The 27,491-nt window shown below is 40.4% G+C and overlaps 1 protein-coding gene across 1 annotated transcript in view; it reads right to left on the reverse strand.

Moving 5' to 3' along the window:
- Positions 1–6,525: 6,525 nt before the first annotated feature.
- EGFL6 (EGF like domain multiple 6) overlaps positions 6,526–27,491 on the reverse strand; it is a 42,405-nt gene continuing 21,439 nt past the window's right edge. Inside the window, exons 7-12 of the mRNA XM_044449571.1 lie at positions 22,710–23,054; positions 17,196–17,204; positions 12,316–12,387; positions 10,269–10,355; positions 8,074–8,339; positions 6,526–6,677 (exon numbers count right to left, since the gene is read on the reverse strand). Coding sequence (XP_044305506.1) covers positions 6,567–6,677; positions 8,074–8,339; positions 10,269–10,355; positions 12,316–12,387; positions 17,196–17,204; positions 22,710–23,054 — 890 coding nt within the window. The 3' untranslated portion in view covers positions 6,526–6,566. The remainder of the gene's footprint in view (positions 6,678–8,073; positions 8,340–10,268; positions 10,356–12,315; positions 12,388–17,195; positions 17,205–22,709; positions 23,055–27,491) is intronic.

Genomic DNA, 27,491 nt, shown 5'->3' on the forward strand with positions numbered 1-27,491 from the left:
ATGTAGTTATGATATTCATATCCCACAAGGAATCTAAGGCAACTTGCACAATCCTATATCCCTTTCCCATTTTTTCTCACAATAACCTTGTGAGATAGGGTTCAGCTGAGAGTCAGTGACTTGCCTACAGTCACCCAATAAGTGGGGACTAAAACTCCTATCTCCTGAGTACTCTAAATTCTATGCCATAGTGGATCCTGAAATATGGCACAGGAGTTGAGAGAAGGGCAGGGCATTTATCCTAAAATGTGTTAGCTTTTCCATGCTGTTCGCCTAAAAATGTTGTACCACAGTGTCAGGCATGGCCCAAGTCCTGCTGCTGCCTGAAGCAAAGGCCAAAGTGGAGCTCTCTTTCACTGCAGATACAGAAAGCAACTAGACTGGCAGTTGAACCTTACTTCAGCCTGGAAACAGGATTGTGTCATCTGCTGCATCTCAGGAAAGCTGGGTACTTTAGGAGGCTCTGAGGCAGACACTGCTCTGAACCCCTAAGAGAGCAGAATGGGACACCTCCACTGCTGCCTCCTTCACCCTGCCTCCTAAGGCTGCTTGATGACGGGTCCATTATAGTGTTATAGGACTGGGAGCTGGACTAGGTAAACTCTTGGCATGCCGTCCAACTTGGTGGTCACTGCCTCCAGCAGAGAGGTTGGGCTTGAAACCCGCCATCATCTGATCAAGTCCATCCTAATGTTAAATAAACTAGGCATGTAATCCTATACATGAAAAATGCAATCCTATACACAGGAAAAAGTTCTACCTACTAGCTGAAGTGTATGCTGGAAGTTGTATAATTTTCTTCTGACTAAATATGTATAGGGTTCCACCCTAAATGGATAATTTGTCCCAAACCCCCTCCTTAAGGAAATCGGTTTTAACAAAGTCTGTGGAATCAGCCAGGGAAAGGTGCATATCTCTTCCTTCACTGGGGATAAGTATGACCGGTCTGTGCCACCTATTTATCTGTAAATATGCAAATACTATGAAATGTCATATGTATCCAGTAACCTTATTCCAGAGGGAAGCAGCCCTGAGTAATACTGCATTTGTGGCATTCTTACCATGTGAAGACTTGAGTAACAATACTGATGCTTTGTACTGAAGCATTAGTACAATTTGCATGGTTTCTGAGAAAAACACAAGAGGGCAGCATTGGGTCTGTTAAGCAATGGATCCGATAGAGTCTATGCCAAACATTTCTCACGCTGTTTTTCGCCCCAGCCATTCTCGTTCAGTTTGATAGAACAGCAATTGCTCTCAGAAAGAAACCCAAAGAAGAAGAAGAAAGTGTAGAAGTTCTCATCACCTGGGTTCAGGTTTCTTGTGACTTAGAAGGGGTAAAGAGGTACAAATGAAAGCCCTGTCCTTATCTCTTGAGTAACCTGTAGCCTCCCCAGCTTCCCACACTTCATAATGGCTCCCATAGTGGTTCAACTTCAAGCTGAATTTCAGGGAAGATACCACGAGGTAATTCTTTGCATAGGGCTTGTTCAGATCAGGAAGTGCAGGCAGCCTGCAATGCTGCAATGCACAGACACATAACAGAAAACACACACATGCATACTCTGCCACCTTGCAGTGATTAGGAAAGCTCAGAAACATCACAAAAATAAATGAAAGGACACCCTGAGAATAAGGCACCCAATCCTCTTTCATGCAGAACGAAAAGTTTCAGGAAATTGCAGGACAGCTTTTGGCCAACAATAGCAACACCTCTTCGCTGGTCCCAACATTGCTCCTCTCACCTTTACATTGGGGTGAGTGCAAAGTGGAGACCAGTCTCTGGAGGCCAGTTGATGCAGTGGCTCTACCTGCAGTGGCAGTAAATGCACATGAACAAGAAAACCCCTTGAGGAAAAGAAATGAGGCTGAGCTGCAATTCCTTTCAATGGTGAACCCTATTTGTTGATAATTTCTCCTTCCCTTGAGAAAATTGGTGAAATCTGCACCTTCCTCTCCAATTTCTCTGCCCACAAATAGCATGTGCACAGTGCTAATGTATGCTTATAGCAAGTTCATTTTCCAAGTGTGAATCCTTACATAATTTTAAGGACATTTTAAAAGATTTTTCCATTATGTTTTATTGTTGAATTTCATGGGTTTATTCTTTGTGAGCTGTCCCAAAAGTTCCAGCTGTTGATTAGTACATATATGTAAAACTGGAATGATACCATCCAAAGACATGATGGAGATGTTCAGTCTCCCAGACCCTTGAGACTGGCAGCAGAACCAAACAGATTGGAAAGTAACCTAGTATAAGATTACTGTGCCTCGAAACCCATCTCTTTCTTTCTCCTTCTTGAATTAAGCCTTGGCAAAACTAACTCTGGCACCCCTGCTACAATGGCAGTGTGGTATCTGGAATAAAAATCCAAATGGGCAGTTATAAAGGATTAAGACTATATTGCTATACTGTTATATAATATTCAAGCATTGATACTCTTGCCCACTGCTTCTGTAGCATGGTAAAATAGCCCATGAACAATCCATGGTTCTAGGTTCACATACAACAGCAACCTGTGGCTCAAATAACCCAGAAATTACAACCCATGGATTCAGTGAATCCCATGAAGCAGGAAATAGGGAATCCTGGATTTCTAGACTGCTTGAAAACATTGGACTGTAGAGTTACTTACTGATACAGATGACTGAGAATCAGTTGGATCAGAGTAGAAATGTAGAAGCCAATAATAACTGGAAAGCAAAACTAACCTAGGAAGTACAGGGGCAGCAGGGCAGGGGTTGTTGTGTGGATTTCTCTCCCTGTTAATCTTAATGATCTCCATATTGAAATGTCCTTGGGGTATGTAGTCTATCAATTGACCAATATTGTGTCCCTTAATCCTTCCCTCAAATAAGACAACAGAAAGAAGGATATAGTTTCTTGGCAGAGTCATCTGTTTCCCAAATCAAGCAGACATTAGCCAGATAAAACATCTGTGCATCTCACAGTTGAGAGGAAAGTAAATCACTAAGAAGACAGTAAAATGACTTTTTGCCATCATCTCACATTCTCTCAGGAGTCTTTCTTCCCCTTTGCTTGCAATACTAGTTGGATAGGCTTTAACTGTAGTATAGGCATGTCCTCCAAACTCAAGAAGCAGGCATCTTCTTTATTTATGTGGTGCAGTTGCAACACAATGGGGCCTCAATAGATTCATCACCAACAATTAGGCCTTAATTACCCACTATGTTGGGTGTCAGCCAAGACAGAACAATAAAAATCAAACATCCTATCTGGGACAGAGGGAAAAGCAAGAAACAGCAAAAGGACCCTGGACCAAACAAAGGCACTGTTGACTGGAGTTTCTATAGTTCCTTTACTCCAGGTGCCTTCTAGTCTCTTGGTTTCTCTAGGATGCTTTCACCTTTTACTGGCCTATGCTCTACACCTCCATTTCCTTCCTGCTTTTCCAAAAATCAAATGGGTTGGATCTAAAGGAGCCAAAGGAAACTAGCTACCCGCACTGCTCCACAAATGAATGTGTGAGAGAGACTTTTTTCTGTAAAAGTTATTGTACAATATCCACTCCCATTCTTCTGGAAGAATTTACAAAAGCAGCACATCTCGGGATTTCATTGTAGTTTCACTGTGAATTCTACTCATGTGAGGTGCAGGACAGGGCAAAAAGAGGGGGGCATGCTTCTACATGCAGAAGGAAACCTTTTGATAATACTCAACAGGGTGCCACCAATTCCATTCTGCAAACAAGACGCTTGTGCAATAGAGATTTATCACTTCCAGGAGTAAGTGGAAATGTTAGTTTCTGGAATGGAGCAGGTCAGCTGAGCTTACATGAGAGAAGTGCTGATTATTATGCAAGAAAGGGGGTTCCACTCGTGCAGTTCCACTCGTGAGTTCCACTCATGCAGTAGGTGGGAAGGGCTACTTGTCCAGTACATTAAACAGTAAAACTAGCTACAAGCACACATGACCTCATCTACTGGGAAGAAGATTGGACTTTTCCTGCTATTATAACTCAGTTCCTTGATTTGCAGCATTAAATTGGGAGTCACGGAGTGGGAGGCTACTTTGCTTATATGACAATGGTTACCTGGTTTGGGTGAAGAGAACCTGGCAGTAAAGCAGGGGTGATGATAATCATGATCACTGCACAGCTGGGGAGCAAAGCAAACCCAGATTTAGCAAGCCTGTAACGAGGTTAACTGTCCTGTGTTTTGAAAAGGCAGGACAATGAGGTGAGTGGAGAGCAAGCTCACTTTCCTCTAGTTTATTCCCAGCCTTGGCTATGAGACTGAGAATCTGACTTCTGTACCAGGCCAATGTGACTGTTATTAGAGAAGCTAATAGATGGACTACTTCCATAGCAGGCAGAGGGAAGAGCATGATACTGTTTAAGTTGTATGTATTAATATCCAATATACTACACTAGAGGGCATAAATAGTGGTGCAAATCCAACCTTTCGTAACAATTTTTATGCATGAATACACTCTCTTGCATTCGTCTGTAGAATATGACTATAATTGTAATTTAAAGCAGATAAATATGCATAGATCACACACAAATACATAAAAAGGACTGATATTTTCAAGTTTAGAATTAATATCATGTACAGTTCAGTTGCTGGGAAAATCATTTGAACGTTTAAAATAATTCAGCGCTAGTGTCCTTATCACTTATTTTGTTAGTCACAGATGTTCATGGAAAAGGATGATAGCAAAAGAAAACATTCGTCAAAAGCACTTTTGTCTTCAGTTTAGAAGAGAACAGTCTCTCCAGTATTTTTTTTTCTGGAGAAATGTTATCAAACAAATGATGAATATATGCACAGCAAGAGAGAACAAACTTTGCTTTTCCCAGACACATTCACTGTAGATACATGTGCCTACATTCCAATACAAAGTGAGGCACTTTCAAGCCCAATGCTGCCAATAGCTTTAGGTATGCTTAATTCCCTATTGATTTCCTGTTGGACTGTGGCCTTCATTTTTAAAATTATGATGCACACACACACGACTACACTGAGTCTGATTCCAGGATCTGTGAATAAGGAGTCATATGCAGAATTTCTGGAGAACACATGCTTCCCTCTTTCATGCAATGAATGTTGACACCTGAAGAAAGGGGGAAGACCTTGTTCATCAAAACCTGTATTCCATACATCTATGGAAGCACTATAATGGGGAAATATATATAAGCTGACTTGCATGGACCCATATTTACATCTTCAAAGTTGGCAATGGATGCCCAACACTGGGTATCACAATCTTTGCTTGAATTACTTCAGGACTGGTTTCTTGCCTCACATTTTGCTGACATTTACATGAGCGAAAATTTAATTTTCTTCAAGATCAGAAAGGTAAGGTTTTATTCATTTAGAGAAGTGAACTACCTCAGTCATGTCTGTATGAAATGGCATTCTCTATAGTTATATCTGGATTTATAAAGAAAACAGATTCAGACTATCCAACATATTTGTTTTGGGAAAACATGGCAAACCAATATAAAACTACAGTTTTAAGAAGAAAGATGGTCACAGTCTATGATTATTGGGCTCTGAGAGCCTCTGACATTTGTGTGAGGAAACACGTAAAGCACCATGAGGAAAATACTCATCAGGTGACGACAGCAGATCCTTGCCATGCCTCTGTGATAAATAATTTGAGTCTTTAAATTTCTGTTATTTTACAGCACATTAGTGCTCACCCCACCCTGCCAAAATTCACTGACCACGGAAAAAATCCCAGTGGCAGTGGCTTGCACCAAAAAGACTAAATAATGCCAACTCAAGTTTGCTTCCCAATCTATTTTTCCTCTAGTTTCAGTGAGAGCTGTAAGGGTATGGCCTCGGAGGGGTCTGTTAAGTAGAAATTGGGTGCCAGCCCCCACAAAAGGTCCACCCAGGTTTACAGTCTACATTTTTCTCTAACTTTACCAAAGTTTACTGTAGAACAGGTAGAACTATGGGATAATTGGGAACAAGGAAGATTCCATGGTGAGTGAGATGGGAATCTGTAATGGTTCTCCCAGTCCAGACCTCTCTGCAGCTGTTGGAATGGTTCTGGATAGATAAAAGGTTGAGCGTCATATCTTGCTGAACTGAAGTGTAACACTTCTATCATGCGTTCCCAGGTGTCTCCTTCCCACATTTTACATATTCACTGCAACTCTCTCCAGTCATACACTAGTATATCCATAACTCTGTGCTAAGTGTGATGGCCCTAAATGTTAGTGGACATGATACCTCCTTTCCAAGACCTTGGTTCATACTCCTGAAGAAGAACTTTGAGAACATATAACAACAAGAGTTTGCTTTTCTTTATGGAAAATAAAGCACATTCATTGCCAAATGGCTAAACAAATATTTTCACATTATAGAAGACCCTGACCCCAAATGATATAATACAGAAAAGTTACATATAAAAAGTATAGCTTTTTTATACAGGTGTGTTACCTTACACATGTTTTAGACCTGTCTGTTTTCCTGTCTGCACTGGAGTTCATAGTGTTATTTATACATCTGCATTTGTCCTAGGCCATATTAGGTTACACAAAATTCTGTATTAGCACAACAATTAATATTATAGCAAATAAAACAAGAAGTCAGATATCCAATGTCAAGTGATCTTCAGGACAAAGACTAGAAAACAGGACAACAGTGCCCACTCCAATTTCTCCAGTTCTACCTTTCCCACGTTCTGCTTCAAAGGTGACCTGATAAAATGGAAGGGAAAACTGTCAAAAAAAAAAAAAAAAAGATGCCAATAGTAAACAGGTACTGGATGCTCATAAATTTGAAGCCTCATCAGCCATGCTATCTGCACATTATTACAATTGTTAATTGAGGGATTAATTTAGGGGGTAATCCTATGCATATTAAGACATTTTAAAAGTCCTATAACTCCCAGCATCCCTCTAGTCACTCATGCTTGCTGGGCCATGCTGGAGATGCAGGATGTTTTATGTCCAAATATACATAGGATTGCACTTTAAATCCATAAAATACCTTGCCATCACTTGAAGTCCCCTTGCACTAGAATATTGTAAATCACTCTCTAGTTTGAAGATAAGAAGTTTTAATGGACTCCTCTCTTAATAACAGCTAGAACTGGCTAAAGGTCTTCTCCTTACCTTTGCAGGACTTTTATCCTTCAGAGAATTCCTCTTATCTTTACAGACTTTCCATGAAGACTGCAAACTTTTGCAGCTGATGGTGGATGTCCAATTTAAAAGGTGGCCCACTGATCTCCCCTGCCCCCCATTCACTCAGCATGAGCAAAGGTGTCAGCCATCTCTCTACCCCGCAAAAACAAAGTATATAACCTTGTGAGAGTCACTTATAAGGAGTTTTCAGAGCACCATCAACCACTAATGAACACAGTGGTTTGCTTCTTTGTTTTTTTAAATTTAAAATTAAAAGACATTAAAATTAAAAAAACATAAAGACCAGCTCGACATCTCATAACAGCATAAGCATCCCCTACACTTAAAGATCTCCCTCCACAAATGGAATGGTTGGCTCCCTATCCCAACCTTAAGGTGGGTTTTCACCCTTCTGATGCCCCATCCAAAGACCAAGATATTCAGATATTCAGTTGTATAAAACAAACAGTCTAAAACACAGAAAAACAAAGTTCACAGCTGGGCAATCACTTATTAGAACCAAGCAAGATTCTAAAAAATGCAAGTTCCTAAAGTGGCAGGCTCCACAAATTCTTCTTGCCTTTGCTCCATTTCATGTACTCTGACCATACAGCCTAGTCACCAAATACATTCCATTCCAAGTGGTTACTCAATTTTCAGTAATCTATTTATCCTTGAAGTCTTGAACCCACTACACAGAAACCAGGTCGTTAAAGAACAGTCCTGCTGGATCAGACCAAAGATCATTTAGTCCAGCATTGTGCTTCCCACCGTGACAAAGTAAATGTCATTGGGAACTCTGCGTGGAGGATTTGAAGGCCAGTATTCAGCAGCTAGTGTTAAGGAGCATGCTGGCATCATGAAAAGCAGTCTCCTGTCCTTAGCAGCCACGGAGGAGTACCCTGCATGAAAAGCAGTTAGTTTTCCCTGTCATTAATCACAGTGTAGTGCTTAGCCTTAGACTTACATTCATTGCTGTTTCAGCTGCTGTGCGTATTTCAATTTGTCCAGTTTTCCACCATTCATCTTCTCCCATGTTCTGTTCCCAGGAAGGACTACTACCATTGCTGCCTAGGGTTACCCGTAGCTTCCCTACCCTTTCTCCTGCAAGTCGGTAACTAAAAATCAAACAATATATGCTCCTTGGCTTGAGGTCTGTGAGAAGAAGCTTCAAACGACCAACATCTTTCTTGTGTCCCATGAAGGCGGGTACTGTCATATAATATCCATCACCTAGAGACATATATGGGGATTTAGGAAGAGAGCAGCAGAATGTTATTTTTGATTCAACCTGAATAACGATAACCTGCAACAGGACAGGGGTGAGCAATGTGGTTCCAGCCCCAGATGTTTTGGCCTACAACTCCCATCAATTCTAGCCAGCATTGCCAATGGAGGTATATGGAGGGCCAAAAATTGTTCGCCCAAGGCATAGGGGAAGGGCCATAGTTCAGTGACAGAACTTGTACTCCCTGTGCTGAAAATCCCAAGTCCAATCCATGGTATCTCCAGTTAAAAAGGATCAGTAGGTGATGGAAAAGACCACTGCCTAAGACCCCGGATAATTGCCGCTAGTGAGAACAAGCAATTGTGGGCTAGGAGGATGAACAATCTGGCCTACTACCTGAAAGTTTTCTATTTCGAAAGGATGTCTTATTGTTACAAACATTTATTCAGTCCCATAAGAATATGATATCCAGTGAGTAAGACAGTCTTCTTCTGAAGTGTCAAGAAGCTTTTCATGTGGAAGAACATTTTAAAAAACACCTTCCATCCAAGAGGTGCAGTCTAGAATTCTGCTTCAGTCTTCCTCCTCTTTCTGCAACTATCTTACATTTAAACCACCTCCAGTTTCTATCCATTGATCCCTCCTCATGAATGGAACAGGCATTCTTTCTCTCTCTCTCTTATAATTAATTATAATTGCATTGCATTTATGGCTCTCATTTTCCCCTCTTGTGAGGAACCCAAGGTGGTTTACATAGTACTCCTCCATTCCATTTTTATCCTCACAACAGCAACCTTGTGAGGTTGGTTATGCTGAGAGTCTGTGAGTGGCTGGAAGTCACCCAATGGATTAATAGCCAAGTGTGAACTAGAACCCAGATCTCCCAGGTTCCCAGTTCAACACTCTACCCTCCACACCACAGAGCTACTACTAAAGCTGTTGTTGTTCTTGCTACCTACAATGGGCCATATTTTCAAAATGTGGTTTACAAGAAAATGAAAAACACATTAAAATATGATATACAATGAAATGAAATTAAAATACATCATAATTGTTATATGATGTCAAAATAGTTCTATGAAATTATGAAACTTTAAAACCAAATCAGCTGGGCACTGCACACATTCAGGGAAAACCTGAACAATGACATTGATTTTTATTTATTTATTTATACATACATACACATATTTATAGGCCACCTAGAACTGCCAAGGCCTTCCTAGGCAGCTTTTCCAGGTGACGCCTAATTGGTGCCTCTCAAATATCAGGTGGAAGGCATTCTTTAACTTGGATGTCACCAAGAAGGCCTGCTTCCTGGTTGCTGTGAGGCACAGTATGTGTGCAGAGCTCGTTCTCAGTTAATTATAATTAATCAGGTTGTTGTGGTTGCTGTTACATGTCGACAAGTTATTTCAGCTTATAGTGACCCTGTGAATTAAAACCTTCCAAAATATCCTGTCCTTGACAGCCCTGCTCAGCTCTTGTAAAATCACCTCTATGAGATATTTGAAGTTATCCGTTAGGGAATATAAATTTTATAAAGTTATAACATTCAAACAAATTTTAAGAGAAGATAAATGCATAACTTTTAAACAATAAATCAGAAGACCAAATACACTAGTGAAATGAATTCTAATGATTTTAGGAAAAATTATGGTCAAGATAAAGTAGAGGTAAGAAAACACGTATGTTTTACTTAGGACATATTTGCAAAGGGTTATGCATGGAATGGAATTTATACAACACTGCAATTTTCTCTTTTCCTACCACAGTCCCTTGTGCTCCCTGAAAAGCTGCTCCTAAAAGTTAGGAAGCCATCCAGAGCAGAACTGAATATGAAAAGAAAAGTCAGCAACCCATAGGCCAGCCCCACTGGCAGAGTTTTCTTCTTCTTCTAGTCAGTACTTATTGCAATCAGGGCCTAATTAAATTACCATTGTCATGATCTGCAGGATTCCAATCAAAGTCATCATTTGCATCTTGCTGCCAGGCACAAGACCCTAGACCAAAGCTGCAATCCACTAAGGTGAGGTCCAGAAACAGGAATTGAAGGTTCAAAACAAGGAAAGACAAGATGCCATGTTATATAAAAATCATGAACCTGCTTTTTAGTTAAGCAATAGCTGTAAAACTCCAAATTAGAACATCTCCCAAAACACAGGAGCAAGGGCAAGCAACAGCTCATGCATTCATCTGGATATTCCAGGACTACAAGTCCTATCACCCCTAAGCATTAGCTAAGTTAGATCGGGCTGGTGGGAATTGTAGTCCAGCGCTGAAGGGGAACAACAGCTTGCTTATTTAAACAGCTTAATTGAACTAAAATGTGTTTCAAAAGTGAAAGAAAATCATAGGCAGTAATGATATTAAACATATGATGTTCAAGGGTGTTCAGATTTCTTATACTTAAGAGGTCAAGTCATCTTGGATGTGGGGCTATTTCACTTCTAATTTACCATAGCTTAAAAAAAAATGGATTCAGTGTGGTCTACTTAGTATCAGGCAAGAATCTGGAGACTTTTTAATGAAAACAGATAGTTTGAAAGGGACCTTGTAGACCTACCTGACAGCTGCCACACTTGTACCACAAGAAAAGCATGCATGCTACTTTTTTTAGAAGTCCCACCTTCCCATCCTGTCCCTTAAGAATATAATCCTATCTACATTTGGACAGAGAAAAGGTCTGCAACATATGGCATGCCCTAGCTGCCCAATTGGCTGAGGCATGCTGGTACTTGTAGGCCTTCATGCACAGAATCAAGGGCCTTCAAGTACTTAATCTCATCCAAAATCGACCAGCTGTTTCAAGATTTGGCACAAGAAGTTTTCAAAGCTAATCTACCGCCAGTGTGAGTAAGTGAAAGTGCCTGTGCATGAGCTCCCCTTCTGAAAAGATGTCAGGATAAATCTTCAAACTGCATTTGTGAACGCCATGCTTCTTCATGCACCTGATGGGCTCTAGCTCATGAAACCTTATGCCAGACTAAATCTGTAACTTTTTAAGGTACCACGAGGTTCTTTGTTCTTTCTCCGAGCTGCTTTCAGACATTGGACTAACTGAATTGCACCAGGCAAGAGAAATATTGCCAGACAGAAATGGCCCGTGCTTGAGGCACGTTGCCAGCGTGTAAGATTTCTGCAATCCAGGCAATCACAGTGCAGATTTCCATTCTCCTTCTTATGAGTTGCAATGGCAAAATGAGAAGAAGCAGGATCAGCACAGAGTAGCACAGTCCAAAATGCTAGTTGTCTCCACTTTATTGTAATGATGCAGTTGCGTATTCTTCGATTCTGGACTTAATTGTCTTATGAAGGCTCTTTCCTTTGATGACAATGTGGTTGCTTCACATACTTCTAAATGGTGTAAATCAGACTGGCTGCTTTTGGGGACCCTCCTGCCCATTCTGTGGCAAGGGGTCCTCAATTCCTTCCCCAGAGTTCTGCTCTGAAGACATCACTGCTTTCTTGAGATATATTTTTGTCCTATTCTGAGCTTAGCTGGAACAGGACATATTCAGGAAGAGGAGACACTGCCTGGACAAAGTCTTCGAAAGGAGGGTTTGCAAAGCATTTAAGAATTTTGATGTGCCAATGTACCTGACTTGTAATTTCAGCAATATATCTTGATAAACGGTGGAGTCTGGGTAAAAACAACTCATTGAAATTCAACTGTCAAAGGTGAAATGGTGCACGTGATAAATTAGAACACAAGAGGAAGAATTACTAGACAGAAGAGCTGCTTAGGCCCTAACTTTTAGGGGAGTAATGGGCATTTTGAGTGTGACTGATGATGATAAAGCTGAAGCAGCGAGAAACTTGACTATAGACCTGTTGTTGTTTTTTTTTAAAGAGATTTTATCAACAGACTTAACAAAACTTTATTAGAACTTTACTAGCTTCATTGAATACTGCCTGTCAAATGCAGTGGAAAGATGCAACCACTAGATGAAAATTACTATCACAATTTAAAAATCTGCTGACCTTCCATATCTGCTTTCTGGACTGGAATTTTTCTTTCTCCTGGAATTGGATCAAAGGCAGCAGCTTCTTTAGCTAATGGCATAAGACACATTGTTAAAATACTTTAAAATAATACATACAACATTGAATTAATTGGCATGCCACACATTATTGTTTACATTTCATAGAAACATAAAAACAGAGCGAGTCAGAAAGGTTAGGCCATCTAGTCTGACTCTCGGCTCCAGCCGGCTCCGCTCATGACATGACCATCATGTGCATGTCTAGCCTATCTTTGAACACCCTCACCCTTACCAACAACAACAACAACAACATTTCATAATATAATACTTTGTAAAAAAAATGTCCCAAAGTAACACATGGCTAAGTTATCTCCAAACAACATTGTTAACTGAAATGTAGCAAGCCTGAGGTTCTGTTTTCAAATACATCAGTCAAACATGTTGCATTTTAGGGAAATGATCAGATTTGTGTGCAGTAAATGTTTCAGCTAATGATTAATGTTGTATTTTGTGAGCTAGAAAAATATTTTTGGAAAGGTATATTAAGGTATTTTCAAAATGGATCTCAGAACAATCTTACATTCTATCATCCTGACTAAACTAAGGATAATCTGAATTCAAGTACCAGCTACAAATGTATTAAGTATTTCATAAATGTCTTGCACTGCTATTCCATTTCAACCTATTTTTACACTGTCTCTCTTATGTGTTTATAATTGCTTTCAAATGTTGTAGGAAATACAATCATTTGCAATGCATGTCATTTGATATTGTTTCAAACAAAATATTCAGGAAACATAGAAAAACAAACTAAATGTGACACTGTTATTATGGTTGCAGAGGTTAAGGAGACAGATTCTCTTCTCATTTCATAACTGGAAAGTTTTTGAATCTTAATTTAGACTTAACAGCCACACTTATGAGGCATAACCAGCCTCAGTCATTGCACTCATACATGCTTGTGTACACATGTATTCTAGTTCACAGAATACCCTTCAAATGATCCTAGATGTGAGTACATCCAATATCAAAGGGCAGGCATCCAGCATCCAAGATCTCATTACACAGAAATGGAAATGGAGTATGCAGACATTCTTGGAGCCCAGAGTGTGTTTTATTTCTCATTATTTAACTATTTATTACATTTGTACTCTGCTTGTGCTCCAAATGGCTCAGAGTAGCTTACATATGAAACCCAGATGGCCTCACATCCCGGTTGACTTTAGCAATATGATGGCATCATGTGGACAACTCTTAGTTCATTATCTTTACGTAAATGCATGACAGACAGATGGAAATTTGGTTCAGATGATGTGGAAGCTATTCTAGGGTCTGGTTTAGCAATATGTTATACCCATATAAACATGCATTAAACTTTGCAGAGATAATTTAGTGCATAAGGATGTTCTTTAGCACTTTTCAAACTGAAAAGAGATAGGTCTTTTTGAAGACCATATGTGATATCTTTGAATGACATAACATTTTTTTAAAATCCTCCTCTTACTCTCCTGAAAAGGCATATTATTGCAAGATTTAAGTCACTAAGATCATATTTTAAATCACTTTGGGCACAATCCTATGCATGTATGGGGAGATAAAAGACCTGCAGCTACCAACTCTGCTGTTTCTTGCATTAGAAGCAAGGAAAGAGCTCTCAAAAACATATTCAGTGAATGCATCTGTGTCCAGTGTTGGCAAATGAATGACGACTCTCAAATGGAACCCTGCTTGCAAATGATGGTTTGCTACTTGCTCAATTAAGGAATTATAGTATTTAAGAAAGTGGGGTGCAAGAGGGAAAGGGAACATATGATTCCTAGGCTGATAGGTAGAATAGCAAGATCTACCAACCCTCCCACCTCCCCACTTTTTTCTTACATTCAGCTTTTGTAAATCCATGATGTTCTGGTTCTTTCATCACACTGGCTGCTGCGTAGGCCAAGGAGGAACACCTGGTCTGGCAGCATCCCATCATTCTGCTCACTGTGAGAGTACACACACCCCACCAACAGAAGAAAAATAAAGACTTCCTCCCCAGAGGACTTGCTCCTCTGAAACAAGGGATTATTTTCAAAACATTTTGTAGGCACAGCCAGTGTAGGACATACAGCCAAGAAAACCTGGTCCTGATCTGTCCCAGAGGGATGGATAGAACTGGTGAGGGCGACTGGGTGCTATAATTCAGTTCTCCCTCCTGCCCTTATTGTGTCACAGGATCTGTTCTCTCAACCAAGGGAAAAGAAGCACAGGTGGCAGCCTAGATAGATGTAGGAGAGAATGAGCCTATCTGTCGTTTAGTCAGTTTTATATAAGAAGCAGAGCAGTCAGATGAGCTGAGACCAGATGTTTTGAATCAACCTGTCCCACTTCCAGTAAAACTGAGGGTTGCTTGTACCACAGCCAGGAAACTAATGTAGCAATATCCTTCTAAACATCATATGGTCATAGAATAGTAGTGTTGGAAGTAGCCAGTAAGGCTATTGGGTCCAACCCCCTGCTCACTGCAGGGCTCCAAGTTAAGCATCCCAGGCAGATGGCTGTCCTGCTGCATCTTGAATGAATCCAGTGTGGCTGAGCCCATGACCCCCTAAGCAGTTGGTTCCATTGTTGTATTGCTTTAACTGTCAGGAAGTTGTTCCTGGTGCTCAGCCAGAATCTGGCTTCCTGTAACATGAGGCCAGTATTCCATGCCTTGGCTTTCCTTTGTCTGAGAACTGGTCTTAAGGTGAAACATGCCTGATTATTTCATTCTGCCCTCACAGGGCTTTGTTTTCATTTCCATGAACATCTTTGTTACCCTCCTCAGAGCCTTTTCCTGCATCTTTCTCAAGGTGTGTGTGGCCCAGAACTGGATGCAGTATTCGATATGAGGCCTAGGTGCTGGGTAGAGGAGAACTTATACTTCATGTGTCTTAGATGAGATACTTCTGTTAGTGGAGCCTATAATAGCACTTGCCTTGTTTGCAGCTACATCACACTGTTGACTCAGATTCAGCTTGTAATCTACAACATTCCAAACTCCTTGCTTGTAGTACTGTTAAGCCAAGTATCCTCTGTCATGAAACTGTTCATTAGCTGTCCCATCCAATTTCATGTCATCTTCAGATCTGATGAGCATTCTCTGTACTTCCTCATCAAAATCATTCACAACACTGAGCTCAGTATTAAACCCTGTAGTACCCTACTTATTGCATCTCTCTCTTGCAGAATTGATGTGATTGGTGATTCTGGGGACAATCTGAGTTCAATTCTGCAGCCAAATGTGGGTCCACCTAATAGCTGTTCCATCTAGCTAATCAGGATATAATGGGGCACTTTGTCAAAGCTTTGCTGACATCAATATAGTTTATGTGCAAAGCATTCCTCCAGGACAGCAGAGAGGCTACCCAATCAAAAATGACATCAGAATAGCCTGGCAGGATTTATTCTTGCCAGATCCATGTTGGCTTCTAGTATACTAGATTAGTAAAAATTGATATATAGGATAGTCTGAAGTGCCTGATCCTGCCTACTTTCGGAAGCTAAGCAGGATTGGGCCTGGTTGAAATTGGGATGGGTGCCCTAATGTTGTGAACCGCCCAGAGAGCTTCAGCTATGGGAGGTATATAAATGTAATGAATCATCATTACCATTGACATCCTGTTTTCAAGGAGTTTGTAGATTAATTACTTCATAATCTGTTCCAGAATTTCCCAGGGACTGATGGCAGATTGACTGCTCTGTAGTTTCCAGATTCCTCCTGCCACCCTTTTTAGCCATCCTCCAGTCATCTATCCAACCTCCATGGTTTGTCAAAGAGAACAGACATGTGTTCTGAGGTTTCTTTTACCAGTTTCTCTGGAATGAAGTTCATCATTTTTTGGAGATCTCACCCCCTGTTCCTTCTGTTCCTTGACCATTTGTCTATCAATCTCAAACTGCAAACCTAGCCCTTCAGCTTGTATTTCACCTTTGCTAAAGAGGCCATAGACTCTCTTCGGAGAGAAGACTGAGCCAAAGTAGGAATCGAACATTTCAACCTTTTGTCATCTGTTACCATTTTGCAATCCTCATTGAATAGATGAAGCATCATTTCTTTTTTGTCTTTTACTATATATGTATTTGAAGAAAGCTTTTTTGTTGCTTTTAGCATTCCTCACTAACCTCAGTTTCACCTTCCCTTCTGTTCCTTCTCTTTTTCTTGAACAATATCCTTCAGTTGCTAACTTCCAGTCATGAGAGGCATCCTACCAAGTTTCACTGACACCTAGTCAGTTATTTTCACTGTCCTGTATTAAGAGTTCAAGTTTATGCAATACTCTGGGTGTTATTATATAGACATCAATGGCAATGTGCTTTATAGTCAAGCTTTCTTCCGACATTTTTGAAAGACTGCTATTGGATGCTATTACAGCTGCTCTGTCCATTGTTGCTTATAAGCCTTAGTACATTGTCAATCCCCAAATTTATTTCTCTCTCCCCTACAGAATTCAGTTAAAAGCCCTGCTGCTGAATTTATTCATGCTGTGGCCAAACACATCCTTCCTGGTCCTTGTGAGTGCAACCAATCCCTTGCCAGTGGTCCATCTTCCAGGAAATATATCCTCCGGTCCCAGAATCCAAATCTCTCACATCAGCATGAACTTCATACTCAGGCATTCACATGTAGTATTTTTCTTAATCTTTCTGTTTAACCTTGATGGTTGGATAAGAAAACTGTTAGGGCCCCCAAGTTCTTGAGTTCCCTTCCCAAAGCTTCCATGTCTGACATGGTTTCTTTCAAGTTCTGCTTGGCAGTATCATCTGTTCCCATGTGAAGGAGCAAGGATTTTTGTCAATGGGCTCTATAAGCAACGGCAATCCCTCAGCCACAATACATCCTCCAGGGACACAGCACACTTGGTGGGTCTTCACAACATACATAGGTTTCCATTCCAGTCAGCAGGGAGTCCCCTGCAATTACCACTCTTCCCTTGTTGTTCTAGATCTTCATTTCAGCTTTTATAGTGTCTTTGCTGCTACTTTCCCACCATCTAAGAACTCTTTATTTTCTCTTACTCCCTTGAGGGTAGACACTTGCCACTCTCACTTCTTCTTCCAGCAAGGCAACAAGCTTGCACTTGGGTAGACTATGTTGATTGGATTGGAAAGTCTCAAGAAGGGAGCTCCACTGTCTCTGTTCTTCAGGGAAGCTAATTGGTTCAAGTGTCTATGTTTTAGATTAAGGTTTTATGTCACACACAATTTTTATAATTGTGCCAATAAATGTTTTTACTACTACTAATGTAGATCTTGGTGGGGGGCCAGGGGAAATCACAGATCTCACTGGTCTTTTCCATCCACACCATCTACTCCCTTTTCGGTTCTGTGTTACTGTATTGGAATGGCCTCTGCTTTGTATTGACTCTGTTTAGGTGAGAGTGAACTCAGAACCACATAAGCTTTTTCATGGAGCAAAGTTGTCTACAGTCAGCATTTCATGTCCAGATGTGGTTTTGCCTTTATCGTCAAACTGTCTTGTTCAATGATTTATGAATGCCTGTAGACACATCTTGATTGTGGCTATAAAGGTTGCATCCCACACATACATGTGTTTCAGACCAAATGCCAAGATCTGGTTTGCCATCATACTCATGAACAGGTTTGAGCTTGGAGCTTGTGTACTACTTCTTGACCTTATGCACAACAATTTCTTATTTTTCAATTCTCACATAACCATAGTTTGCCGTTTCATCGGAATCATGAAAAAATAGTTTGTTCAAAGATTAAGATTTCCATTTAGCCAAGATCATCAACCACAATCACACTCTGGTTTATAAGCATGTAGGCAAGCAACGCTTTGAACAAATCATAGTTTGTTGGGTTCATATAAAATGCAAACAGTCGAATGTAGAAACAGGCAATTTTCAAGAAACTATGGATTTGATATTGCGAGAACAACATGGCTAGCCATTCTCCAATCGTATGTTGGACTTACTCTTCTCAAGTAGGAGTCCTGCACTTGTGTCCCTGCAGTGTGCCCCTCATGGCGAACTGCTTTTAAATTACTGTTTTAAAAAACACATATTTTTTCCCCTTCAAAACAGAACTCCCAAAGCAATTTGCAACATGGTTGGGGCCACTGTTCAAAAGAAATAAAACATAATAAATAACATCAATCTGCATGTTTTGTTTCTCCCTGAAGTCTCTCTCTTGATTAGAATCTCTTAAGTTTCAGCACCTTGCAGCAGCATTACTAACAGCATTTGCACTCGTGGCATAGCTAAGAATATCACAATATCATATCACAAACGACTCTTGAAACAGTAAAGTTCCATGCCCTTCATGGTTATTGTGAATCACCATTGGTGCTGATTTTTCCACCCCCAATTTGAGTACTGCCTCATTTCAGTAGATTTTTGCATCAGCCCAAAAGGAGGCCATTTTGGCGAGACATCTGAGAGACCACAAGATTGGGATGACAAACACAGCACAGAATAAAACTTTAAGGCAGCATCTGGAAGAGTTTTGGTCAAATTACTCTGCAACACTCTGGCATGTAAGCAGGTAAATAAATATAAATTAGATGCTTAAACAGAATATGATATAGGAACAATAAAGCAGTGTTTCAGTACACAATATCCTGAAAGTGAGCCATGATGGGGGTGGAGGGAATACTTCATCCAAATAATTAAAATGCATTCATTTTAAACCTCTTTTATCAACTACTATTGCACAAAGACTGTTTTTGGTACAAGCCATATTTATGGATATACTTCAGCCTAGTGATGAAATATAATCTGTAATATCCCATGTTATAAATTCTATGGGGGATAGGGCCCAGCACTGGTGGGGTTGCATTTTAAGTTGTTGTGTCATGCAAACCTAGTCCTTATCTGATTAGAACAATGGCATTGTTCCTATGGACAGTCCTAAGGGCTCTGTGCTTTAATGAATTATGTGAAGAATATTTCCTGCTTCAAAGAGATAATTTGAGTCATGTATGGAGGAAACCATGACATACAAATAGTGACAACCCAGCCTCGTTTACATGTCTGAGTTGAGGATGGCTTGTCATTGAGTCATGAGTTCTAATATGGTGTGAACCCTGAATTATGGTTTAACTATGGTTATTAAATATTAGCAGCCTGGAACACAACCCATAGTTTGTTGCAGGGCTGTCATAGTACATATTCTGCCTGTTCTCTCGCTTGCTGTTGTACGTGAACCAGGTCAATGTGTCAGCACAGAGGCAAATTAATGCATTACAGCTATACCACAAGAAAAGAAAGCAATTAACAGCTTACACTTATCTTAAGCAAATGTAGAATATGGGTCAAGCCAAACCCTTCTGCTTCTGTGCGACTGCTTGCGCAGCAAGGCTTGTGGAAACTCTCACACGTAGTTCAGTTTTTTTGCTTTGAGTGATAAGATCCCTCATGTTCCTGCCACATATTTCTGGCAGCTGGTTTGATTTGTGGGGATGAGATACGGGGTTCTACATTCCACCTCCTCTTGCACGGCCACAAAGAGACTCAGATCTTCTACGTTTGTTTTTCCACAGTTTAGTGTGTTGTCTGATCTATAAACTGTGATTATTCTAAGCTATGAACTGTTAAAAAAAGCAGCTTCTTAAACTACAGTTTAAAACCTGCTTGTTTCAAGAAATCATATAGCTAAGATTAACCACAGTTAATCTAAGTTCAGGTGACTTGACAAGCTAATATGAAACAAAAACTTCTGAATTTCTCTTTGTGTTCATGTGAAAAGAAGAGGGAGGAACAAGTGCATGAGCTGAAGATTCACTGCAATTCATTTTCATGATGCTTGTTTAAAATGATGATTCAGCATTCTATTCAAATAAGGCCAGTGGTCTGGTTGAAATATAACTCTAAGTTATTGTTTAGCACCAGGTGTGCAAGCTTTGGCTTCGTGCGTGTCCTTTCTCCTCCTTTGGTGAAGTTACAAGGAGATCGGAAACATATACTTAAGCTTGTAAACTAACCAGATTTCCCCATTATGTTCCAAACACAGGGAATTTAAATAAGTTTAAATGAAGGACAGGCAACTTCCATGGGCTGAGAGCCAATTTCCTTAACTCTCAGAACCGACTAGGGACTGCACCCTTTCCTACTGCTGTTGTGGTGCTAATTCTCTTACCAAAATTAGGGTTACCAAATTCTGTTATCAATGACATGGTAATAGCAGCAGCAAAGAAAGTGGTCATTTTCCTCTGAAACAAGGTGGATGGAGAGCGTGACTATTACTAGGAAGCATAAATATTTTCTTTTCTTACCACCAATGTGGTGGCAACTTCAGCAGCAACAGAGGTGGCAGGAGAAGCTGTATGCAACCTGTGACCCATGTTGCCAAACCATGGTTTAAGTAATGTTACTTGAACAAACCAGGATATGGTTTGATAAATGTTTGTTTCCTCAAACTATAGTTTAAACCCTAAATTAACCTGCCCTTCCTTTAATTTATATGTGATTAATTTAAAAGCATCAGAGAGCTTTCAATCTCTACCTTGTGATAGTACTAGAGCAGAAGATGGACTGAGTGTATATGTGAGCAGAAAATGTGTGCATGCTCATAATTAAAAAACTAAATATAAAGATGTAAAGCTAAACACATAGTTTACATCCAAAAAGATACATCACAAAATGCCTCAGATCTGCCTGGAAATACTCATAGTGTTGGAGAACTCAGTCGGTAGTACATGTTTTCAAATTCTGCCTATCCTGGTCTGGCATATGTCAATAAGAAAACATATTGTAATCACCAAGGGATCCTTAAAGATTATTAAATGAAGATAATGACTTCCTTTGAGTTTATCCATGTCCAATCAACACACAAAGTTAAACAACAAATCTTTTACAACTATGAAGGTATATACTGTAAACTGTTCCTTTATTTGTTTAAGCTAGCTGTGCTCCAGAGCACTAAATATGCTAAAAAGGATTTTAAAGATCATAATTCAAACAATCTCATTTAGCCAGATTGTCCTTTGTTATAGTGAGGTGGACATTTGGATGTTTTCAAGTGAAAGAAATGTAATTAACAAAGACATAAAGAAAAACAGTCTGAACATCACAAACACGGAGCAGCTAATTCTAAGCCAGACAAAATTCAGATAAAAGATACATGAATAAAATGTGAACTTGAAACCCTAAGGATTTAAGGGTGTGCTTTTATGGCAGTTTCTCATGGCCATAGATGTAGTGCTTACCAACAAATGTAGGAAAGGTCCTGGGTACAAACCTATTTCCTCCATGGATAGTTGCATGTTCTCATAGTCTGACAATTATGCAATCTGTATCTCCCATTCTCCTCATCCCCCAGTGCACATATCCCAATCTATTGCTGGGATGGGAGCAGTGAAAACTGGTCTCCATGTGGGTATTAGATGCACATTGAATGCACTTCTCCTCCCGTTCTTTGATGGGCTCTAGCCGCATTCCCCTATCTGGTCTGCTCCAGATGTTTTGATGAAGCTGATAGGAGTGAAGTTCAAAACATCCAGAAAATATCAGAGTGGGGAATGCTGTTTATGCAGTCCTGTAATACAGCACTGAGTGGCAGGATTTAGTAATAGCTAGAATTAGGTGTCAATATTTCTGATCCTTGAAAGACCTGGATAAGGAGGAGTTTTAGTAAAGCAGCAAGAGCTCTAGTTTGGTATGGTTGAAATACTTTTGTGGCATTTTTGCTTTTTGGAATATTACATTTTTTATCTTTTATGAGCCTTATTGTCTGGTAAACCACAGTCTCTTAGTTGTGCGATGCCTAGAGAAACTTGCTTATAATAAACACATAAGACTAAAGAAATAATGCATTGTTTCAACTGCCCATTGATGCTATGAAGGTAATAATAGTGGCCTACTTTACAGAGTTATTTAAAGGTAGTGTGAGGTTGTGTGAACTGTGTAAAGTGCTTGAATAACTGGTTCACACATAACACGAACAAATTATGGGTTATTTAACTCATGTTTCACATGGAGGGGGCAGTTCCAGTGACTGTAAACAAGAGATCAGAGGCTGTGAGTTTGACATGCAAACCCAGCTAAATAATCCAACAATTAACTCTGGATTTGTTCTTAGATTAACTGCTGGGTTGTTTTACTCCTAACAATGCAGAGAATCCATGTGTGCATGTCACACACCCATCCTCCAATTAGAAATTACTTAAAGGAAATGGAAACTTCCACTAATCATGCATTAACTTACCCATCACTTGCCACAGTATGTCACTATGATGTGCAAACAGCTTCAAAAACTTCTATATAAAAGTATGTATTTATCATTATTTTGATTCATCACTGTCCTTTGAAAGTAGAGTCACATAGGAGAAGCCACATAAATCCTTGTCATATATGATTTTCAAAATTCTATGCACAGTGGGACTGGAGAGGGAGATATAGAGATTAAACTTACAAAATACATCTCCTCGGAGCGTCTTCTCATGACCAGTCTGGTTTTCTGGGTGTTCCTTTTGCCCTTCTTCTTTCACATCTCCTTTTTCTTTTACATTTCCATCTCTTCTAATATCTACAGTGCTTTGTCTCTGTTCACTGAGGGCATCCTCTGCATATACACCATCCTCATTGTCTACGGGTCTTACATAAACCTTAGAAGTGGGAGTCATAGGAGGTTCGGGAATTGCATTTCTTTGGTCTTCATGCTTCTTCATACTGTTCTTGTGCACAAGCAGTTTCTTGAGCTTCTCTTTGGCAATACCAGAGATTCTGAGTACCCCTTTAACAGAATTATCAGGAATAACTAGGGGAAGAGAACCAGAATTAACTACAAAATATGCCCTATTTACTTAAACTGTAAAGGTCTTAGCACTCTTAATTGGCAAATTGGTAATTTTTTCAAGATAACAAGCAATCCAAAGTCATTTCTTTTACATGTAAAGGTGCTATATGTGTAGATATAGGCTCTGTAGAAAGAAGATATATTTTCTTCCCCAGTACTATTAAAAACATTTGTGACCATTTTGGTGACCATCTGACCTGTACAGCTTGGAAGATGCAGGGTGAGCTTGAGCCACCACCATGTGCGGTGGTCTGTCAGAAATCAGAGGCTTGCAGAGAGAAGGGACAACTTGACAAAACTCACCTCCCATGCCCCTCCTCCCCTGCTAGCTTCAGCCCAGCAGGGCACAGAATCTCAGAAGCCTCCGGGTGTGTTAGCTTCCAAGGAGTGATAGTGGAGTCCTTTTTATTCCACCCCAAATCCATTACATGTCCTATCATTTCATAAAGTCTCTTGCACTGGAATGATATAGAATAATCATTTAAGAACTGTTTAAGAGGTTTGAATAGGATTCCCTGTGATCACTGCTAGGACTATGTGCAGGACCGCTCTCCTGCACTGCTTGGGAAAATTTCTGCAATCTTTGCTGAGCAAGGACTTTTTAGTTTTGTTTTTTATTGCTAAATACACTAAGTAGATAAAGATGAAGATCAAGGGCAAGAAGCAAATTCCTATCTCAGCTTTTAGGCATTCAGCAGGAAGCAGCTCTGGAAAGTCCCAAGGGAGGAAAGTCTTGGTCAAGGCTTCCAAGAAGCTCAAGAAATTGGAGAGGATAAAACAAGATTAAAAAAAATAAACTCATTTGCCATTTCCAAATGGCAAAGCACAGAATAATTTCTCTGTAATTCTCATCCCTTCCAACAATTTTGGGGTGCAACTTTTTTTTACCCCTCTACCCAATGCATCATTGAAAATAAATGGATTGAAAAAATTCAGCAGAGTGCTAATAAACCTATATAGTCTAAAGGGAAATGTTTTGACATTATCCATCTACTATTAAGTTCTCCATCCATCTAACATTTATTTCCCAAATGAAGTATTACAGAAACAAAAGAAGATAATTGGATCTTCCCATGAAACTATTACATTTGCTAGAAACAACTTTTCTTGCTAAACATTATTATTGCACCCAGTTTTATGAGGCTTTACACTTCAGTTTTTAAGCAAGCACACAGATAAGAGAACTGCAGCTTCTGTCTGTCCTATGGAGAGCATTTTCAGCTTAGGTTTGCTCAGATGACTATACATGAAGGCTTTGTCAATCGGCTTCTTGCGGATCCATCCCTCACCCCACCCACAGAGAATGCTGCGATAAAGGACGTACTGTCACTTAACTTACGTGGTTCGCTGCATCTTTATTCAGGCTGCAGTGAGAAAAATTAACAGGAAATCACCAATTCCCAACAGATTTCCTCTCAGCAATCAGAGACAATCTTCCAGTGTTTTAATAAAAATCTGTGGAGCTTTTCAAGGCAAGGATGGCTGCCCTACAAATCAGAACATCTGCTTCCAGCCCCTTGCTTTGAAGTCTGCCTATAGAAATGACTGCCCAGCAGAGAGTTGTTCTGGCTTTGGGAAACCAGGAGGCATTGGCATGGAGCTTGACTGGGATGGCTGAATGTACTCTTTCTGCAGATCTGATTCTTAAAAGTCCACACATTCCAGCTTCTTCAATCAGACAGACCACACTTAAGATGTCACAGTTCAAAACGGTGAAACCAAGGTTCAACATATTCACATTTCTCCTCCTTCCTCACTACCTGAAATCATCTATTTGGGTTTCTAGCATGGTAAATCAGTTTGACATGATAAAAATGTGTTCTCCTCAGGCTATTACACAAGCTATGTCTAGACTGAACTGATGGAAAGGCATGTCAAATGGTGGGGATAGAGCAAACATTCATGTGCTGTAATTTTAATTTGCCTTCAGGTGTTCAATGTGGCCCCTTAGAACATACTGCTAAAGTACTTAGTGCACAGTATTCCACTGCACAGAAAGCAATATCCACAGCTTTGAAATAGTTCTCAGAAAACACTCATCCCATTATCAACTCAACAAGCCTGCTAAGTCAGGGCAGTCACAGAATATGATTGGGGAACATCAAGTCAAGACATATCAGACAACTGATTAACCGAATTCTATCTTTAATTACATTACCAAGAAGATCCAGGTAAAAACTGGGGCAGCACAGTGCCTGAGGCTTAAAGCTTCCAATCAAGTGGTGTTGAAACCAGTGCTGAGCTGAAAGCCCTCATGAGAGAACTTCTGTCTTGAAATTGGTGAAATGTACCCTGGAACACCCTCCCCACAGTTCAGCCTTTTATTCTTTGCTTGCCCAGTTTCAGGGTGATGCCCCTTTGGGCAGTGGGAGGCTGCCACCTCTTCCCACCTTGTCCACAAACCCCTGGAAAGGATGTTAAATGGTGATTACAAAAAGAAACCATTAAGAGTAGGAAATTATACTTGGGAAGAATTTAACCCAGAAGGGTGATCCCTTTTTCAGCAATTTCACAAGCATATATAGATATTTTCATAAAAACAGAGCCATCTTCACATGCTAAGTGTGGAGGGAATTGATGTGGAGGAGGGATGTGGGAACCAAGCAATTTTCAAGCTTGCATAAAGTCTCTGAGAACAACTTCAAAGCTATCATTCCAGCCCATTTTTCAGCTCCTTTGAGTGAGAAAAGGGCACATTTTGAACAGGAAAAGTGCATATTCTGTACTTATTTTTCAACAGAGCACACTTTCCTTCTTTGACTAATATTTAAAAAGGTGTGTGTATGATACATACCTCAGAGTGCATGCTTTTAAAATATGCACTTGTTGAATATGGAGAAAAATGCAGGAATTCACACACATTTCTAAAAAAAGGTTTCCTCTCATGTTCACATTTGGAATTGTGAACAGAATATATTCAGTGATTTACAAACAGAAAGAAAATTCTCATGCATCCCTGATGTGGCACTGGGGACATGCTGAAATGGTCTTGTAATACTTTTACCAACATCCACCTTGCAACTCAAGCAGAACTATGCAATAATGGAGCCATGGGACTACTGACAAAACCAGGCTTCTCTGATCATGCTTGGCATGCTATTATGTATGCTCTGCTAAGCCATTATGTACTTTCCAGCCATGATGAGGAATGGGAACAAAAATTACAACATCACGGGTACATGTTGCAGAGTAGCCTCCCCCAACTCTGGCTGCCTGTTTGCTACTGGGGCAGGTTGAAGGCTTTGGCACTAGTGTATAAAGCCCTAAGCAACTTGAGACTATGGTACCTGGGGAGCAACTTCTCTTTAATCAGCTGCCTGTCACTGAGGTCAGCACTTGCCATGCTCCCAGGGGTTCTAAATACACCAGGGGTCTCAAACTCACGGCCCGTGGGCCAATTGTGGCCCGTGGGACGGTATTTTGTGGCCCCCACTTGATATCAAAGTTTAGTGATAGTGCAGCCCGCACGTTTTTCTCACATGCACCTGCGTGAGTCGTTACCCTGGGCGCAATGTTCCCTCTAAGTTGCGTGCCAGGATGGGGGATGGGCCCTGCGGCCTTCAAAGCTCCAGCAGCGCCCGGGCCGGCCGTGGGATGAGCGGCCCACCACCACCACAGTGGTGGAATACTTGATGCGGCCCAGCCTCACCCAGACTCTGCTTCCAGCGGCCCCCAGGGAAGGTGAGTTTGAGACCCCTGGAATACACCAATGTTCCTATTAGACTTTTTCTGGAGAGGAGCCTTCACTGTGGTAGCCCCTTTGATGTGGAACTCCGTCCCTCTGGAATCAGGCAGGCACCCACCCCGTGCTGTTTTCAGTGCCTCTTTATTTTAGGAATCCTTCTTTGGTTGACCAACCAGCAGCCACTTTTTAAGAACTGGCACTCTGTTTTAATATATTGCCTTATTTTTATCTTGTTATTATTCACCAATCTCTTTGGATATGGGGGTATATAAATGTTGCAAAAATATAAAAATAATAAACCTGGTGCTGCCCAAGCATATCAGACTACAGACCTCACTTCTGAAAGGTTTCTGGCAGCACAGTACATATGAGCTGAGCAAGGGCAAAAACAACATAACTATGCCCCAACTTCTGCATTGAACTATTTGACCCACATTTTAAGCACACCAGTTTGATTATGTGAACTGGCTCCTAACACTTGAAACTAAGCATGGATAAGCGGTGACTTCTAGGATATGTTGACCTACAGCTTCTATCAGCATACTCCGTGATGAGAGTCCAAAACCTTTGGAGAATCACAAGTTGTTCACCCATGTTTCAAACTTGTTCACAGCAGGAAAATAAGCAAGGAATAACAAAACACTTCCATGAAGGTTCAAAGTCTGTCCTTTAGATTTCATAGGCAATATAAAAGAGGTTGAACCTATGAAGCA

The sequence above is a fragment of the Varanus komodoensis genome, unplaced genomic scaffold (genome assembly GCF_004798865.1).
Source record: "Varanus komodoensis strain SLA01 unplaced genomic scaffold, ASM479886v1 scaffold1, whole genome shotgun sequence".
Classification (NCBI taxonomy): domain Eukaryota; kingdom Metazoa; phylum Chordata; class Lepidosauria; order Squamata; family Varanidae; genus Varanus; species Varanus komodoensis.